We start from the raw sequence: 20,897 nt of genomic DNA, 5'->3' as shown, positions 1-20,897 counted from the left end.
AGCCGCCACTGACACTGAGTATTAATCTCCCTGCCCCTTGATGTATGTGATCAGGGCTAAATGCTTTCTCTAGCATCACTCAAAATGCATGTTCTTATGCACACTGTATTTGTTTCTCTTGATTGAAATACAGACAGGAATATATTTTAAATTACTTTATTATGGAAGACCTCCCAGATCACTTGAGGAGACAAATACTTTTACACTTTGAAATTACAAACAAATTCACAGGCACATACTAATGTTCATCTTATGAGCGTTTGTTCTGCTTCCAGGCGTCCATAGTTGGTTTTCTGGACATTGGAGCTGGCACTGAAACAAACTTCCCCCCTCCAAAATAAACTTAGTTTTAAGTTCAAAATTAGAATCCATATCATTTAATAGTTTACATCCATGTCAGAGATTTTACAATACCAAATACATATCAGTAGAACCCACAATCTCAAATTCTATACACATTCCAGGCCAGAACCTTTGAAATCTGATTCCCAGAATTCTAAATCCCAGAAGGAAATTCATTTGCAGTTTAATTAAGTTCTTCCCTTTATAATCTCAGTCAACAATTTTGTTTTTGATAAACACAAGTATGATGTTAATTACCAGTATGATATTAATTACCATCTTAAAATGGATGTAATAAGAAGAACCCAAATGGATACTGAGCAGTTTATTTCTGTCTGGAACATACAGTTAACAAACAATCATCCACTTACTACTGCTTCCTGAGTATAGTTCAGGGTAGAGCTTTTCATTCCTGGCAATCTGCAAAGAATTTGAACTTCTATTGGTTTGCAGTAATACTTAAATTTTTACAATCCTGAAGACCATTCAAATCTGTGGTGTCCTGGTTTTTTCCAGACGTTGGTTCAAATATTTCCTCACAAGCATTAATAAGAGCAATTGCTTCATTTATTTGCTGAGGTGCAGCCTTTTTCAGTCAATGACGAATCCTTTTTGACATTCAAGATTTGAATAGTGATCCATACAACCCTGTTGCTATAGTCACTGCTGATGCTCACTGTAGGAATGAATGATTGCCAAAAGAAATGGCTATTATGGTATGCGTGGCCAGTATTGTGACATATCTGCTTGACTCCCTGGAACTTGGACTGGAACTGAAACACCGGGGGAAATCAGACCTGGTACAAGAGGATACAAGAAGTCATAAAAGAACATTTATATAAACATGAAACAACAAAAATAAAGGTTGAGATGTGTTTAAAATAAATATGAACAGTGGGCAGGTGGAAAGGATGCAAATAAAGTTAATGCAAAGACACAAGCAGATTCAGGTGAATCTTTCCATATAGAGAAGAGAGAAACTGTGCTGATGCTGTAGAAGTTCTTATATAGGATAAATCCTATATGGGATCTTGAATTAAAAGGACTGAACTAAAATGGATTGTAGTCCTAAGCTTATTTTTAAATCTTTAAATGCCAGCTAAAGCTGCTAGACTATCCACCCTAGGCCATCCTTTGCAAACTAATATTGTCCAAAAGGATAAAACATCTATTTGAAATATTAGTCAACATTCGAAACTATGCAAATGTGATTAATTTGGAAATTTGTGGAGAGGTGTATAAAAATATGACAAATCTTTGCACAGTGATAAATAATAATAATAATCATTTTCAACCCAGGTCAACTAGGTTAGCCTATAATTAGTTTTTTGTTAGTGATTTGTATTTAATGTACAATTTATACGGTGGCTCAGTAAGTAGAGCGGCTTGTCCGCAAACCAGAGTATTCAATCTCTGGCAAGACACTGGACCCCAACTTGCTCCCAGTGCTTTGAGCTGATGTTAATGTGAGTGTGCTTGTATGAACGAATGGGTAGATGTTTCATTGTGACTGTAAAGCACTTTCAGTTATGGAGTTCCTCAGGCAATATTATTAGGAAAAACGGCATAAACTTCCATTGCTATGCAGATGACATCCAGCTATATTTATCCATGAAACCAGATGAAACTAATAAGCTGGTTATTCCAAGTATGTTTTAAAGACATAAAGGCTTGGATGACCTGTCATTTTTGTAGGGGAACCTGTCGTTCTCTCTATTCTCCCCCTCTCTGGAATTTAAATTTACGAAGTTGTTTTGCAGAAGAACTCTTCTAACAGATCAACCTTTTACACCTTAGCCATAAAGGTGCCATGTCCAAACACTGAACAGACCCACGCTATCGGATCTCCCTGATGCTGAGGACGTCATCTGAGCCAAAAAGGACAGATTTACACTTCTGTGGAATGTCCCACTCTTGTTAGAAATAACTGACAATTAGTCCTGAATCGAAAGAACATCAGCACGACATCAGGAACTACAAAGAATGAAAGTTTCCTCTTCTACTTCATAAGGACAAAATCTAGAAACCTTAATGTTATATTCATTGTTTTAAGTTTGTGATTCATTAATTCTCCTTTTTCAGAGACACACATGCAAACATACCACTATAACACGTTCTTGCTCCCCCCTCCCAGAGTGACCAAGGGAGTGAAACACAGATAAGCAGGTCGTAAATAACTTTCTTTCCCCAGAGCCAGACTCTGATCTGCATTCTCCTCTCTAAAAAGAGCCTAAGTTTGATAATATGACTATCGAAATTGTAATAACCTGGTAAGTTATATATTGTTGTTCAGGAAGGGCTAAGGGTCACAATGAGACGATTTTGATCCTTGTACGATAAAGCTAGCCCAAATTCACATAATTTCACAGTAAGGATGGATCGACAGTGCCCCAAGTGACATTCTTAAAAACATTTTCTTTCTTTTAATCATTGTTGAAGTTGAAGCATGTGGAACCTTAGATATGTTATTATTATACTATTGGAATTGTTATTTTAGAAACCCCAACCTTTTATTATTAGCAAAATATCCTGAAGAACCTGAGTTTATTAATTCACTGATGCTTTTGAGTTATTTTGATTTTGCCATTCAGATATGTCATCTTGTCGTGTTGTAATGTTGACTGTTGCCGCATAGGTAAGAACATCGCGAACAAGCCATGGTGAGTGATGGAATGGTCAAATTAAATAATCTAAAGTAGGTTAAGAAGATCAGGCAATAAGACATCTTGAGACAAAGAAGTATAGGCGTGCCCTTCTCTTTCTGCGCAAAGAATTTGGAAACCCGATCCAAACACGCCCTGAATAATTAACACATAAAACCAGAGGGATGCTCCCTCTTCTCCGCACTTTCTCCGCACTTTTAACTTTCCACTTTCCGTTTCCGTTTTACTTTTACTTGCTCTTCTTTTAGTCTTCTTCTTTACGTACTTAGTCACGTTTATACTTACTAATTTTGTTTTAAGAACAACTTGAATATTGTTCCGAGGTCATTTTTAAGCTCTGTTTGTTTCTAGTTGGATATTTTTCCCTGACGTACAATTTTTATAGTGACTTAAATATTTTTCTAGTTTTATTCACTTTTATACTCTACGAACCGAAGTACTAATCATCATCGTTTATAAGTTAGCCAGCATAGTCAGCTGGGATATCAGAGAAAGACCCAATGTCTTCGACGGATCAAGAGACCATAGGCTGTTGCCATAGCAACAACACCGAGAAGACGTGACGATCCGGCTTCCTTCTTCAAACACAAAGATATTGCAAAGTGTCATCTACTGCCTTTGACTGAACACCTACAACGCTCTCAAGCGACGCTGGGTGTTGAAGTTGCAGACCAAGCAACAAGTCCCGTCTACCGGTCCAAGAGAGACCTACATCAGCTGCGCCGTTTCGTCACCACCTCGTCACACCGACGCTCCGCCATCACCGTGCCGAGAAGACTCTACAAAAGTAGGCTGAATCGTTCCTACCGCTTAAGACAAAGAATTGGTGTCACTACTTTGAAACTCCCTATTAACACATTTTAGAGAAGACTGATTAGATATCAAATCCATTCCCGTTAGACTAAAACTTAAAACATCTCCATCTCTCACCATCGCTCCAGAAATTAATTATTTCATACCTTATCATATTCGTTTTATTTGATCAAACTCCTATATTCTATTAGTCCCTCATTTATTCATAGTTGTCGCTTCATTAAATAAATATTTGTTCACACTTAAGAAGTTGTTTGTGATGTTGTTTTACGGCAGAGAATGAATGGTACAAATTGTAGAAAATGATTCACTCCTTCAGATGTGCAAATTATTTAACTGAGACTGATAAATTGATTTAAACCATGTTCTTCCTACGATAACAGGAGGTGGTGCCCTAAAGAGACGTTTAAAAGTGTAGAATACCCTACATTTTCTACCCAAAACAAAAGTCATTGTATTTGGCCTTAAATATTTTACAGATTCATTATCTAATCACTTAGTTTCTTTGGATGGCATTACCTTGGCCTTCAGTACTACTGTGAAATACCCTGGTGTTATATTTGACAAGGATATGTCCTTTAATACGCACACAAGTATCAAAATGCTGCAGCAAGAACATTAACAGGAGTTAGCTAGAGAGATCGTATTACTCTAGTTTTAGCTTCTCTTCACTGGCTCCCTTTAAAATCTAGAATGGAATATAAAATCCTATCACTTACATACAAGGCCCTTAAAGGCCTAGCTCCATCGTATCTTAAAGACCCCATTGCACCATATCATCCCAGATCACTTCAATCTCAAAGTGCAGGCCTACTTGCCTTCTAGAATTTCAAAAAGTAGAATTAGACGTAGAGCCTTCAGGTATTAGGCCCCTCTCCTGTGGAACCAGCTGCCAGTTTGGGTTCGGGAGGAGGACACCCTCTCTACTTTTAAGGTTAGGCTTAAGACTTTCCTTTTTGGTAATGCTTATAGTTAGGGCTGGACTGAACCACCCCTTAATTATGCTGCTATAGGCCTAGACTGCTGGGGGACGATGCACTGAGCTCCTGAGATCTATTCTCTTCTCTCTCACACCGAGCTCCTCTCTTTTAATAAATTTTTTTCTGGCATCAAGCTCCTGGGGCCGTATTCCTAAAGATTCTGAAAATCCTCTCAGAGAGCTCCTAATTTAGCCTAAAAATTCCTAGCTAGGAGTCTTAGCTTAGGAGTGATTCCAGAAAATTCTTAGAGAACTCTGATCAAGGAATGGACAGAAACTCTTATCTTAGTGAGGAGGTGTGGTTGACCCCGTTGCTAGGTACGAGTCATTATTTCAGAAGGTGTGATTGGCTGATCCTAAAAGCTAGATAAAAATACACTTTTGGTGATAATTGGCCTAGAATGGACTGTCAAATCAATAGATTTAATAACAGAATCTAATCTCTATGAAGACTGTGTAATTATAAATAATACTTTACATAAGTAAAGCACGGTGGCACAGTGGGTAGCGTTGGTGCCTCACAGCAAGAAGGTCGCTGGTTCAAATCCCCGGGACGGAGGCCTGTGTGGGTTTTCTCCGGGCACTCCGGTTTCCTCCCATCGTCAAAACATGCTAGGTTTTAGGCACCAGTCAGGTTGGCCCACAGTGGCGGCGCGCGCAAGTGCAGCGGCTCAGGACCGACCCTCCATGTCTGACCATGCAATCTCGTTATATGATACTTGTATAATATAATGACAAATAAAGGCTCTTTATCTTTTATCTTTATAAAAATAAATAAATAGTAAGCTATACTTTAAAAATGTTCCTATAAAATGTGTGATTAAACTCAGGCCCACTTGCACAGTATTCACATGCTGATTGTTCTATTTATTTGCTTCCATTCATTTACCATGCTGGTCATTTTTGCCCTTCATCCATTTGGTATTAATGAGGGTAAAGTGGCTCAGCTTTCATCAATTTCTGTGATTGCTAACCAGTCTAGAAGAAGCAGGGTTGGCTGGTGTTCAAATCTTCCACAAACCGAACAGCAGTGGAGACGAAATGAAATAGGAAATCCAACTGGACAGAGGAACGGTGTTTGCTTCTGACTGAACTGGTCAATGTGAATAAAAGTGTTTTGAGATGTAGATTTGAACCCAAGTCATCACTGCTGCATTGTTGCATTTTTGCATTTTTTCCTGTTGCTAAATACCTCAGTGTTGTGATGACTTTCATTTCCGGTGATATTGCGATTGTAACAAGCTTGATTGTCATTCAGTGTTTGGAGAATATCTCTCCTGCCTCTTCTTTCAGCCATTTTCTCCTCTGATTAAGAAATTCCTAAGCCTCCTAAAAGTCCTCCTCCCTGCTCTGACAGATCTCACCTTAGGAGCACTCTTAAGAGCTAAGATTCTTTAGGAATACCTTTTATCTTTGCTAGGATCTACTCTTAACTTTGAGAGGAAATTCTTAGAAAACATCATGATTCTAAGAATTTTCTTAGAATTTTGCCACTAGGAGCAACTCTTTGCACTAAGAATTTTTAGGAATACGGGCCCTGTCCTCTAATTTCTTATCTTTCTTCTCTTTTACTGCTCATGCTACTATTGTATAACAGTGTTAACTGCTGTCTCTCTCTCTCTCTCTCTCCCCCTCCCCGCTGCTCCCTCTCCCCCTCTTTCTCCATCTTCTTGTGAGTGTCTCTGGCCTGGAGTTATGTGTTGCTGACCTGTGAAGCATGACCTGGAGAGGTCCCTCCATATGAGCTGGATTCTACTCAAGGTTTCTTTCTGTTAAAAGGGAGTTTATCCTTGCCACCATCGCCTTCAGGCTTACTCAGGCCGGGTTTCTAACTGGATTACAGGGGTGGCTGTGGCTAAGTTGTCCACGAACCAGAGGGTTAGCAGTTTGATCCCCAGAATGTGCCACAAGCTGAAGTGTACTTGAGCAAGGTACTGAGCTCCCAGTGCGTGGCACTGGTGTGTGAACGTGTGTGTGCTCATGTTGAACATGAATTAAAAATCAGTAAAGTTCACGATATTCAAGATTCAAGATTCAAGATTCAAGGGCTGCCTTTAGTTTGTTTCCCATCTTTATGACCGTTACATTAGACTCATGAAGCTTAAGACAAGGCCATTTACCATTTTGTAAAGCGCCTTGAGACAGTATTGTTATATTATACATATGTGTCATATATAGAATACAGTACATGATGCATGTCCTCTGTTCTATTTTGTCAATCTCACAAGTTTTTCCTTGAGTAGATGGGTCCAACTTTATGAGTTTCTGCTCAAAATTTCTTCCTGTTGAAAGGGAGTCTTTCCTTGTCACTGTTTCAGGCTCCAGCAAAGAATCTGTAAATATTCTGCCAGGATTATTGATACAGTTTTGATTGTCATTGGCTAATAAACAAAACCAAATGGAATTGAACAGAATAAACAGCAATTTAATTTTTAGGTATTATAGGGCACCAAACAGAAGTCAATTTTCCTCTTCCTACCTGTTGATGATGTTGCAGAGGATGACACTGACTGGCTGCTGATGGATGGCTGCATGTGTGTAGTAGTGTATGTCTCATAACTTCTTCTATTTACAGTGTGACTGGTGGCCACCATACAGGAATACGAGGTCTGGTTTGAAGCCTGGAAATAAGAATTAATACCATCCAGTAAATCAACTAAGTTTAGTAAGACAATCATCCATTTTTCAACAGTGTTGCTTAGGGGTGTAATGGTATTTGTATTTGTCCCACGGTGTCACAGTCGGTGCAAGCAGTCATATGGCAAATACGAGTGAGTAGCCTATTAAAAAAAAAAAAAGAGAGAAAAAGTCCTCACTTCAATCCAGGTGGCGGGAATGAGTCTAAAAGCTGCCAGTCATTACAATACAGAAGAAGAAAAATAATGGAGCGTGTTAGTAGTGTAAAACCCGGATCTTTTGAGGGATTCGGATTAGTCTGAGTCACTCACTTATATGGGCCGGGTTTTGCGAGTCACTTGAATCACTTGAGTCACTAGACCCAAAATGGCCCGATTGCAAAAGAAAGTGTTTCCAGTACATTCACTCGAGACATAATAAAGCATAGTAAACACCGAAAGGATTATTACAGTTACCTGTTATTGCCATTTATCAGTTGTGACACATAGCCACTGAAAATCATATCTTACATAAGCCTAAACCTGAAGCTCAAAATTAAGTTGTGCAAAATAAATAGATAAATAAAAATAAGAAATAAAATAAAAAAATAATAATAATAATGAGGACAGGGGTCTTATGGTCTAAAATATACGTGGAGTGGATGCAGAGGCTATTAATTCACTCACAACGTTAAGTTTCGTTTCTCTGCCGACCGAGTGAATGGCTGTTGACTCCCTGCTCTCGGTTAAGCAAGGGACTCATGAGTAGCGGATCCGCAGCGGATTCATGAGTGGCGGATTGGACTCATGAGTGGCGAATCCACAGCGGACTCATGAGTGACGGATCGGACTCATGAGTGGCAGATCCGCAGCAGATTCATGAGTGACGGATCTGAGTCATGAGTGGCTAATCAGCAGCGGACTTATGAGTGACGGATCAGCAGCGGGCTCATGATTGGTAGATCGGACTCATGAGTGGCGGATCTGCAGCGGACTCGTGAGTGGCAGATCAGCAGCGGAAACTGTAGCAGATTCGCTACTCATGAATCCCTGCTGGCTGAGTGCAGCTGGCGCTGCTTGCTAGTGGTCAGGTCGGGTAGTACATTTTGTGATCTCACTCAGCAGAGAAGCAAAATGTACGTATGTAAGATGTTTGAATGGTGCCGTTTATTGATTATGTATCAATCAAGTATGTTAGGACTCAACTGAGCGGGTTCAATAGACGTCTAGATTCATGATTCTTGAGTCTTCTTTGGTGGCCGGTTCAATGAGCCGAATCTCGTCTTGTCTCGTCTCGTCTTCTTCCGGTTATCTGGGTCCGAGTCGTGGGGCAGCAGCTTCAGCAGGGAAGCCCAGACAGCCCTATCCCCAGCCACTTCAGCCAGCTCCTCCGGAGGAACCCCCAGGCATTCCCAGGCAAGACAAGAGATATAATCCCTCCATCGTGTCCTGGGTCGGCCCCGAGGTCTCCTTCTGGTGGGACATGCCCGAAACACCTCTCCCGGGAGGCGTCCGGGAGGCATCTTTACCAGATGCCCTAGCCACCTCAACTGACTCCTCTCGACGTGGAGGAGCAGCGGCTCTACTCTGAGCTCCTCCCGTATGTCCGAGCTCCTTACCCTATCTCTAAGGCTGAGCCTGGCCACCCTACGAAGGAAACTCATTTCGGCCGCCTGTATTCGCAGTCTTGTTCTTTCGGTCATTACCCAAAGTTCATGACCATAGGTGAGGTTTGGAATGTAGATCGACCGGTAAATTGAGAAGAACCGACCGGTTAAGCATCCGCATCACTGCAGATGCCGCTCCGATCCACCTGTCGATCTCCCGCTCCCTCCTACCCTCACTTGTGAACAAGACCCCAAGATACTTGAACTCCTCCACTTGAGGCAGGAGCTCCTCCCCGACCCGGAGTGGGCAATCCATCCTTTTCCGACTGAGGACCATGGCTTCAGACTTGGAGGTGCAGATCTTCATCCAAGCCGCTTCACACCTGGCTGCGAACCGCCCCAGCAAGAGCTGGAGGTCGTTGTTTGATGAAGCTAAGACGACCACGCCATCCACAAAAAGCAGGGACGAGATCCTCCGATCACCGAACACGACACCCTCCCCCACCTGGCTGTGCCTAGAAATTCTGTCCATAAAAATTATGAACAGAACCAGTGACAAAGGGCAGCCCTGGCAGAGTCCAACCCTAACTGGGAACAGGTCCAACTTACTACCGGCTACACAGACCAAACTCGCACTCCTTTGGTACAGGGACTGAATGGCCCTTAGTAAGGGGCCATCCACCCCATACTCCCGGAGCACCCCCCACAGGATGCTTCTGGGGACACGGTGGTAAGCCTTCTCCAGATCCACAAAACACATGTAGACTGGTTGGGCAAACTCCCATTTTCCCTCCAGCACCCTCGTGAGGGTAAAGAGCTGGTCCATGGTTCCACGTCCGGGACGAAAACCGCATTGTTCCTCCTCAATCTGAGGTTCAACAATCGACCGGACCGTCTTTTCCAGCACCCTGGCATAGACCTTGCCGGGGAGGCTGAGGAGTGTGATCCCCTTATAGTTGGAACACACCCTCTGGTCCCCTTTTTTAAAGATGGGGACCACCACCCCGGTCTGCCACTCCAGAGGTACTGCCCCGATGTCCACGCAATGTTGCAGAGACGTGTCAGCCAGGACAGCCCTACAACATCCAGAGCCTTGAGATACCCAGGGCGGATCTCATCCGCTCCTGGAGCTCCACCGCCGCGGAGTTGTTTCATTACCTCGGCGACTTCTGCCCCAGAGATTGGATGATCCAACCCCAGGCCCTCTGGCTCTGTTTCCTCTATGGAATACGTGTTGGTGGGTTTGAGGAGCTCCTCAAAGTATTCCTTCCACCGCCCGACGATATCCCCAGCTCACCACCCCCACTGAGAACAGTGTGAGTGTGTTACTGCCTACCACCCCTGAGGCGCCGGACAGTTTGCCAGAACCTCTTCGGAGCCGATCGTTAGTCTTCTTCCATAGCCTCACTGAACTCCTCCCACGCCCAAGTTTTTGCCTCAGCGACTGCCCTCGCCGCTGACCACCTGGCCATCCGGTAACGGTCAGCTGCTTCAGGAGACCCACAGACCAGCCATGCCCTGTAGGCCTCCTTCTTCAGCCTGACGGTTACCACCGCGATCAGCACCAGCGACCTTGCGGCCGCAACTTGCAACAGCCGCCTCCACAATGGCGGAGCGGAACATGGCCCATTCGGACTCAATGTCCCCCACCACCCCTGGGACGCGGTTGAAGCTCTGCCGGAGGTGGGAGTTGAAGACCATCTTGACAGGTTCTTCCACCAGGCGTTCCTAGCAGACCCTCACTACTCGTTTGGGCCTACCAGGTCTGCGTGGCATCTTCCCCTGCAATCTGATCCAACTCACCACCAGGTGGTGATCAGTTGACAGCTCTGCTCCTCTCTTTACCCGAGTGTCCAGAACATACGGTCGCAGGTCAGATGATATGACTACAAAGTCAATCATCGACCTACGACCTAGGCTGTCATGGTGCCAAGAGCACCGATGGACAACCTTATGTTTGAACATGGTGTTAGTTATGGACAAACTGTGACTTGCACAGAAGTCCAATAACTGAACACTACTCGGGTTCAGATCAGGCAGCCGTTCCTCCCAGTCACACCCCACCAGGTCATGCTGTCGTTGCCCACATGAGCGTTGAAGTCTCCCAGCAGGACAATGGAGTCCCCCGTCGGGGCGCCATCCAGCGTCCGTCCTAGGGACTCCAAAAAGGGCGGGTACTCTGAACTGCTGTTCGGTGCATATGCGCAGACAACAGTCAGGACCCGTTCCCCGACCCGAAGGCGCAGGGACGCAACCCTTTCGTCCACCTGGGAGAACCCCAACATACAGGCAGATAGTTCCAGTCCCGACGCTATGTTTCGAGGTGAGGCCGACCACGTATATCTAGTCGATAGCGCTCAACCTCTTCCACAAGCTCCAGCTCCTTCCCCGCCAGAGAAGTGACATTCCATGTCCCAAAAGCCAGCTTCCATAACCGAGGATCAGACCACCAAGGCCCCCGCCTTGGTCTGCTGCCCGATCCACAAAGCACCGGACCCTTCATAATCCTCCTGTGGGTGGTGGGCCTACAGGGAGGCGAGCCCATGTCTCCCGTTCGGGCTGGGCCCGGCCGGACCCCATGGGCGAAGGCCCGGCCACCAGGCGCTCGCCCACGAGCCCCAGCCCCAGGCCTGGTTCCAGGGTGGAGCCCTGGTATCCCTCCGGGCCGGGTACTCAGTCTCTTCTTGGTTTTCCTCATCAATGAGCCGAATCCCGAATCTTTTTTTCCTAGAGCGTGTGGAGCATGGATGTACTAAGAGAAGTGTGGAGTTGGAAGAGCCGCTGGCTTTAAATCACCAGTGTGGAACACTTTGGTTTCCCTGTGCAACATAACGGCGATGGCACGCGAGTGGTGTACCGGACAAAGACTGTCTGCCGACAATGTTTTGCAGAAGTGCGGTACGTCGCTGGAAACACATCAAACATGCTAACGCACATAAGACGGCATCACCCCAAAATATCTATAACTGGTGCGAGGAAAAAAAACGTGTGTGCAACAAGTTAGTTTAGTTAGTTTCTTATGATGAAGTTACCAAAGTTGCCAGTTGCTACCTGACTACCTCAGTTTATCCCTACAAGAAATTGTGCTTTTTCTTTTCCTCGGTATGAACAAAATGAATGAATGTTGAGAACCCTCCTAATGCATTTATTTTATTTTATTCTATTTTTTACTTTTATAACAGGAGGTGTTTTTTTTTTGTTTTTTCTGTCTATTGGTGTCTGTTCAAAGTAAATGAAAAAAGCTAGTTTTATACATGTGGGAGTTTTTGTTGCTTTTTTCCCGTTGTACTGAACCTTACCGAACCGTCAACCCCACACCGAGGTACGTCCAGAACCGTGAATTGTGTGTACCGTTACACCTCTAGTGTTGCTATAGTCTTTTAAACATGGCTTAAAGGCTTAAAATTAACTTCTTTAAAACTGAAATCAAAATTCATTAAAAATGAGCTGTGTTTAGTATACTGATGTTGGTATTAGTATGGAGACTAAGCAGCAACAGCATATACCAAGTGCAAGTATATGTTTGTAATTTGCTATATACTTGTTGCTATGATGGAGTACACACTTCATAGGCCCCCTTCAGAACTTGCATTAACATCTGTCGTGGGGAATCCGATCACAAGTGACCAGCTTAAAGTATAGAGGTGAACACACCTATGACGCATTTGAGAGATCTCTGACCACATTTGGTAGTGTGAACATGGGTGGTGGGCCTACAGGGAGGCGAGCCCATGTCTCCCGTTCGGGCTGGGCCCGGCCGGACCCCATGGGCGAAGGCCCGGCCACCAGGCGCTCGCCCACGAGCCCATATGTCCTGAGACATATTAAAGACCTGCTACTCAACAGGGATCCTTTTGCAAGTTTTGCCTAATTCATCCATTAAAAAACACACAACCGCTTTTATAAATGATCATCTGAAAAGACAAAAGCACCATAAGGGATGTCTGTTCATTAATAATGAGAGAAAGTATTCTGTTCTTAGGTGCTGTAGTTTATAAAACTACAACTGTAAAAAAAACTATAATTAACAAATGAAATTATTGAATATGCACTGATTCTGTCATCAAATAACATATTGGCATATGGTTAATTGCCGATATGATCATGTTGGTGTATAAAGAGTCCTGTGTGGTTAAGTTATACATTTCCTCAATAATATTTGTATTACTGGAGTTTACGGTGTGTGTGGAAACTTCCAGGGTTGACTAACATCAGGGCAGAGATCATTAAATAGTAACTTAATGTGTGTGCCCAAGTCATGATGCGCACATGCAGAGATCCAGAAGCTGAGATCAAATCTGAGAGCTAGCTGGAGATGCATGTGGAGGTTTCTTTTAATGCGAAGTGATAACATACTGGTCACTTGATCGGATTGCCCAGGACGCGTTTTAATGCAAGTCTGAACAAGACCTTAAATTCAGAGACACACCATGTGCTGACAAGCTTTAAACTATGGCACTATGGCACTATGGCAAAGTGCTAAGTTTTCATTGACCACAGGAGACTTTCCTGGGGAGACTGCCTAACACAACTGCATCCCACTGAATGTTGTGTACATGACTCTTTAAGACTCAAACACAAATAGGCAATAAGAAAGAAAAAGATGGTGGCAAGAAAATGGTAAGCAAACAATCACATTAGTCACATTATTTAGTTTGTTCTGACTGTTAACACTGGCTTACTTAGGTAGAAACTTAATCAACTTAGAGCAGTGAGTTCAGATCTGTTGTGTGTGACCTCATCTAGTATGTAAGCCACCAGACTCTAAAGCAGTTGTGTAGTGTGCAATCCTGTTCAATAACCTTACTTGCATAGGCAGGCTGGTAGCCATACTAAAGCTGGGCATTGCTGGTAGGCTATAACTGTTGGACAGACCTTGATCTGACCTTCCCAAGATAGATCCTGATGGAAAGCACACTAGACAGACAAGGATAGAGAAATGTGGGGAAGAAACAACGTGAACATTTTCTACAGAATTGCAAAAAATATGATTTAGCATACATTTACTGTAGTTCAATGACATTAGTGAACACTACCAGTCAAAAGTTTGGCTCATTTACTGTTTTTTCGTTATTTTCATGGTTATTTACATTGTACATTCTCACTGAAGGCATCACAACTATGAATGAACACATAAGGAATTATGTAGTAAACAAAATAGGTGTGAAATAACTAGATATGATTCATATTTTAGATTTTTCAAAATTGCCACCCTTTGATTACTGCTTTGCACACTCTTGGCATTCTCTCAATGAGCTTCATGAGGTAGTCACCTGAAATGGTTTTCCAACAGTCTTGAAGGAGTTCCCAGAGATGCTGAGCATTTGTTGGCCCTTTTGCCTTCACTCTGAGTCCCACCTGATCCCAAACCATCTCGACTGGGTTTAGGTCAGGTGACTGTGGAGGCCAGGTCATCTGGCGCAGCACTCCATCACTCTCCTTATTGGTCAAATAGCACTTACACAGCCTGGAGATGTGTTTGGGGTCGTTGTCCTGTTGAAAACTAAATGATGGTCCAACTAAGCGCAAACCAGATGGGATAGCATGTCGCTGCAGGATGCTGTGGTAGCCATGCTTGTTCAGTGTGCCTTCAATTTTGATTAAATCCCCAACAGTGTCACCAGCAAAGCACCCCCACACCACCTCCTCCATGCTTCACAGTTGGAACCATGCATGTAGAAACGATCCGTTCACCTTTTCTGCGTTGCATAAAGACACAGCGGTTGGTCTCAAGATCTCAAATTTGGACTCATCAGACCAAAGCACAGATTTCCACTGGTCTAATGTCCATTCCTTGAGTTTCTTGGCCCAAACTAATCTCTTTTACTAGTTGCTTTTCCCTAGTAGTGGTTTTCTAGCAGCAATTTGACCATGAAGGCCTGATTGACACAGTCTCCTCTGAACAGTTGATGTGTCTGCTACTAGAACTCTGTGTGGCATTGATTTGGCCTCTAATCTGAGGTGCTAACTTGCAATTTCTGAGGTTGGTGACTCGGATGAACTTATCCTCAGCAGCAGAGGTGACTCTTGGTCTTCCTTTCCTGGGGCGGTCCTCATGTGAGGCAGTTTTGTTGTAGCGCTTGAAGGTATTTTGCAGCTGCACTTATACACATATAAGGGACATATTCAAAGTTTTTGCAGTTTTCCAGACTGATTAACCTTCAGTTCATAAAGTAATGGACTGTCGTTTCTCTTTACTTAGCTGATTGGTTCTTGCCAAAATATAAAGTCTAACAGTTGTCAAACAGGGCTGCAGCTGTGTACCAACCTGACTTCTGAACAAAACAACTGATGGTCCCAACCCCATTAAGAAGGCAAGAAATTACACAAATGAACCCTGACAAGGCACACCTGTGAAGTGAAAACCTTTTCAGGTGGCTACATCATGAAGCTCATTGAGAGAAGTCCAAGGGTTTGCAGCGCTGTCAACACAGCAAAGGATGGTTACTTTGAGGACTATGAATCATATCTGAAGTTATTTCACACTTTTTTGTTGACTACATAATTCCATATGTGTTCGTTCATAGTTTTGATGGCTTCGGTGAGAATCTACTATGTAAATAGTCATGAAAATAAAGAAAAACCATTAAATGAGAGGGTGTGTCCAAACTTTTACTGGTAGTGTAGGAAAGGCTGTCACACGCATGCCCAATTTGTAGTTCAGAAGGACAACAAAACTAAAATATACATTATTAAAAACAGATCTCAAATGAGCTAACTGACTGACTATGGCCACTTTACGTCTTTACTTTGTGAAGATTTTGATATTTCGGAGCAGGAAAATAATACTAAAATGGGGAGATTTTATGTAGGTTATTCACTTTCAATGTTTTCAATGTCCACTGGAATACTTGGACAGACTAGAACAAAGTTGTTACAAGTCATATTTTGCTTATTGCTATTTCTTGACACATATTAATGAATAAAGTTTTTTTGGGACTCTTCATAAAAATATTTTTCATCAATATCAAGCTTAGTGCTAGTTGAATGTGTAATACGAGTTGCAGTATACTGTGTTCACTAATTAATACCTGGAGTAGTAGTTTGTGGTAGAGGCTGGTAAACAGTGGTATTGAAGCTACTGCTAATAGGAATATGGTTGGAAGTGGTGGACACCTGATGACGCTGATTTCTCAGCTTCTCCTCTCTTCTCCACTTTGCTCGTCTGTTGGAAAACCATACCTGAACAAATAGCAGAAGGATGGTTGAGGGATATGTTAAAATATTTCCAGTTTTATCTTCCGTTATCCTGACATGATATGTTAACTGAATGGATTGTTGGTCACTGTAATTGTTCTTCCTCCCTCCTCTCAAGAAAACCACACTATTGAGTATACACTCACACGCACATACAGTAATTTTTGTACATCTCACGGACTATCAAATACTTAATTTTCTTTAAAACAAAGCTTATTAATAAAGGTGATGTAAGAAAAAATAGCAGAGGATATTGCCCTTTTGTTGTCAGAATCAGAATCTGGGTAGATAGCCAATGAAACTTCTTGGAGAACATTTGATCCTCTTTGAAACAGTGACTTCAAATAAAGGAAAAGGAAAAGGAAAAAGCCCTAAATACTAAATCAAAAAAACCTACCTGTATTCTTGCCTCTGGAAGGTCTATTTTGTTGGCAAGTCGTTCTCGGGCAAACACATCTGGATAGTGAGTCCTTTCAAACTCTAGAACAAAATAATTTAACAGTATGTCATGTAAAGTGTCATTATATAATAATAATGGATGTGTGGTTATATATGAAAATGATACAAGTGCTGCGAGGAAGGAGCCTGGGGAGACTCCGTTATATAGCACTCGCACTTCCCACAGGATAAATAACATATCTATCTGTCTGTCTGTCTGTCTGTCTGTCTATCTATCTTCGCAGCTACGCCTCCCAAGTAAGAGCTACTGGTTCTACTCCTTTAAAAAGTTAGTCCTTTAGTTATTGTTCTTTATGAAGTATTATATATTTATATACATTAAAGGCCCATGTTCTGTCTTTCTGTTGATTTACATTTTACTCTTAGCTGGTTTTGTGTGCTTATATTTTTTATTATGTTGCAATAATTTTGCCCTTCGAAGTAGAAGGGTGCAGTGCCTTACGTCACCTCCTTGGCACCAATGAGAGTGATAGCCTTCCCAGTACCTCTCTTTAGTTCCTTCCTTTTTTCTAATTTTTATTTATTTTTTTTATTTTTGGTTTGATTTATGGAGCTCTTAATGGATAACAACGTTGGTAGTATCGTGTATACGAGGGATCAGCTTTTCGCGCTACCAGTAATGGCCAACACCGGCTACACACCCCACTTACCTGAGGAGGTAAGACGGTTGTACTGGGGCTGCAGAGCTGGCGTCAAGCTGAAGGCTATGCGTTTAGCGAAGTGATGGAGATACAAGCCCTGTGTTCCATCGGTGGTTATGGGGAATGTGAACTCCCTGGCTAACAAGACGGACAAACTGCCTGGACTAGTGAAAAATATTAGAATCTACAGGGAATGCAGTCGGCTGTGCTCCACGGAGACGTGGCTAACGCCTAGCATTCCCGAAGCTGCCGTGGATCTATCAGGCTTCATTACAGTGGACAGATACACCAAGCCAAGTGGGAAAAGGAAAGGTGGGGGGCTTGGACTGTTTATTAATACTATGTGGTGTAACCCAGGGCACATAACGGTGAAGACGACCATCTGTTGCCATGATATAGAACTTTTAGATTGTCAGATCAACAATTTGGCAGTTTATGTCATGGTACGGACCTATGAATATTTTCTGCATTGATCTTTTGTTTTGGTTCCTGTGCTATAATCCTGTTTGGTTTCTTTGTGTTTCCTGTTTGTGTTTTGTAAAGTTCTATCTTGGTGTTTCTTGTCTTCACTTCCTGTGTTTTGTACCCTATGATTGTTGGATTGGTGTCACCTTATGTGACTAGTTGCTTTCTAAATTTCAGCACATTAATAGGTTAAGAAGAAATGTGACATTTTCATAAAGACTTTAAAGCATTAATTATGACAACTCCAGTCCAAATTGTTTTCTTAAGTGTGTGTACATACACTGTGTTAAAAGACACATGAACCTTTTTTCCTCACTGTCTGAAGTTAAATCAGACAAAACCTCTCCTGTTTTAGGTCAGTTAGGATTACTAAAATTATTTCTATTTGCTAAATGCCACAATAATGACAGAGAGAATTTCTTAGAGAATTTCATATTACTTTCTTCAAAGTCAGAAGTACACATACATTTCCTTAGTATTTGGTGGCATTGACTTTAAACTGTATGACTTGGGTCAAACGTTTTGGGTATCCTTCCACAAGCTTCTCGCAATAGTCTGCTGGAATTCTGGTCCTTTCCTTCTGACAGAACTTGTGTAACTGAGTCAGTGTTGTAGGCCACCTCGCTCGCACACGCCTTTTCAGATCTGTCCAGAACTTTTCTATGGGATTGAGATTGGGGCTTTGTGATGGCCACTCCAAAACATTGATTTTTTCTTCAGTATTTCCACATAATGTTCTTTCCTCATGATGCTGTCTATTTTATGAAGTGCACCAGTTCCTCCTGCGGCAAAACAGCCCCACAACATGATGCTACCACCCCCATACTTCACAGTTGGGATGGTGTTCTCAGGCTTACAAGCTTCCCCCTTTTTCCTCCAAATGTAACGATGGTCATTATGCCCAAACAGTTCCACTTTAGTTTCATTAGGTCACAGGACATGTCTCCAAAAATTAAGGTCTTCGTCCCTGTGTGGCTTTTTTATGTTGCTTTTGGAGTAAAGGCTTCTTCCTTGCTGAGTGGCCTTTCAGCTCATATTGGTACAGAACTCGTTTCACTGTGGATAATGACACTCTCTTACCAGCTTCAGCCATCATCTTGACATGGTCTTTAGCTTTTGTTTTGGGGTTGATTCGCACGTTTCGGACCAAAACACGTCCATCTCTGGGACATAGAACCAGTCTTGTGGAGCACCACAATTCTCTTCCTGATATCTTGGCTGATTTCTTTTGATTTTCCCATGATGTCAAACAAGGAAGCAGCGTGTTTGAGGTGTAGCCTTAAAATACATCCACAGGTGTGCCTCCAATTAACTCAAATGTTGTCTGTTAACCTGTCAGAATCTTCCAAAGCAATGACACCATCTTCAGGGCTTTCCTTCATTGTTTATTGTACACGATATAGTAATCTTTGTGTATGTAAACTTCTGACTTTGAAGAAAGTAATAAAAAAATCTCTAAGAAATTCTCTCTCTCATTATTGTGGCATTTAGCAACTTCAGACAGTGAGGAAAAAAATGTTTGTGTGTGTGGGTGTGTGTGTGTGGGTGTGTGTGTGTGTGTGTGTGTGTATAAACAAGAAAACACAACAGCCACAACATTAAAATCATGTAAATAACATTGACCATCTGATGACAATGCAATGTTCTGCTGGGAAACTTTTGGACCGGGAATTTGCATGGATGTTACTTAGACATGTACCACCCACCAGACCAGACACCCCTACCCCATAGCAATGACACTCCTTGATAGCATCAGCCATCCCTAGCAGAATGCACCCTGACACAGGCACACACACAAAATCGATCTGGAAACAACTCAAAAAACATGAAAAACAGCGCAAGGTGTTGATCTGAGCTCCAAATTTCCTACATCACAAACAGATCAAGTATGCACTGGGACAAGTCTGATTCACAGAGGCCCCTCCCACAGGACCCAGATCCCCCCCACTAACAACATTCTGTTGTCAGACAGAACAGGACACCTTCGGAAGGCTGGTGTCCAATCTCTGTTGAGTCAGGACTGTTTTGGATGCACAAGGGATACCTACACAATATTAGGAAGGTGGTGACAATGTTATACCTAATCAGTGTTAGCCTCATTGGTTAGCCTCTCATTTAGGAGAGTCTGAGGACCTAAGGACTATGATCATATAAGACAGCCGTGACAGTAAATAAAAACTGCTTGAAATATCACTGCAATCCAATTATCAATTCACCTGCAATTAGAATGACACCTTCAGTCTGAAGTTTCTTGCCATTAATCGGTCTTTAGACTTTCCCTAATTGTGGGGAAAAAAAATGGATACCACTAAGCTAATCTGAGCAACACTCTCTGATTGCAGGTGAGTATTGTTAAGGTGTAGTTAGCAGAACTTGTATTATGTGAGTTTTAGCTGGGTACCACTCACTAATAAAACCTAAACTCCCCCAAGTCTTTTATGAAGTAAAGAAGCCATATAGGGAAACTCAAACAAGTTCTGTTCCCTTAGTTTTAGTTTTGTGTTATAGATACAATTCTTTAGTGGTTAGCTATGGTGCACAATGTTGTAGCATGTTAAGCAATACAGTCCTCTGATGATTGCTTGATTGAATGTTACCTTTCTCCAATGCTTCTATTTGATCCTGTGTAAAGGATGTGCGGTTTCGCTGCAGTTTCCTTTTCAGCTGAAGCCTCAACTGAGTCTCTTCTGAGTCTTCACAGTTGGAACTAACAGATATGGTGTTCTCCCCTCCTTCTACCTGTGAACACTCTGCATCAAGAAAGGAAATTAAAAAAAGAAAGAAACAAATAAATAATCCAAAAAAATATTAGTACAGTCATTATTAGTAAAATAAGGATGGTGTGAATTCAGCTGTATTATTGCAATTTTCTAAATCTCTCTGCTGATCACTCGATACATTTATGAATTCCTCAAGGTGTCTATATTTTTATTAAGCATGGCTCGAAATGGATTATTACATAAGCACTCTTACACCCAGAGGTTGCGCTAGACTCAAGATTCAATAGCATTTAACTTTCATTCATTTTTAATTAATATTCAGTCCAAACAAGCTGAACAGAGAATCCACACCGTGGAAACATACATCAAGCAGATGAATATACATAGGCTAACTAT

General features: G+C 42.3%; 1 protein-coding gene across 1 annotated transcript in view; it reads right to left on the bottom strand.

The window, feature by feature from the left end:
• Positions 1 to 913: 913 nt before the first annotated feature.
• Positions 914 to 20,897, bottom strand: part of LOC311495146 (paired box protein Pax-6-like) — a gene marked incomplete at its 5' end in the record, with an annotated part of 48,659 nt that continues 28,675 nt past the window's right edge. Inside the window, 6 exons of the mRNA XM_084554491.1 lie at positions 914 to 1,139; positions 7,277 to 7,418; positions 13,827 to 13,936; positions 16,051 to 16,201; positions 16,614 to 16,696; positions 20,379 to 20,531. Coding sequence (XP_084410617.1) covers positions 1,054 to 1,139; positions 7,277 to 7,418; positions 13,827 to 13,936; positions 16,051 to 16,201; positions 16,614 to 16,696; positions 20,379 to 20,531 — 725 coding nt within the window. The 3' untranslated portion in view covers positions 914 to 1,053. The remainder of the gene's footprint in view (positions 1,140 to 7,276; positions 7,419 to 13,826; positions 13,937 to 16,050; positions 16,202 to 16,613; positions 16,697 to 20,378; positions 20,532 to 20,897) is intronic.

The sequence above is a fragment of the Chelon labrosus genome (genome assembly GCF_963514085.1).
Source record: "Chelon labrosus genome assembly, chromosome: 11".
NCBI classification, from domain to species: Eukaryota; Metazoa; Chordata; class Actinopteri; order Mugiliformes; family Mugilidae; genus Chelon; species Chelon labrosus.
Note: the sequence above shows the minus strand (reverse complement) of the source record. Positions and strands in the feature narration are given on the sequence as shown.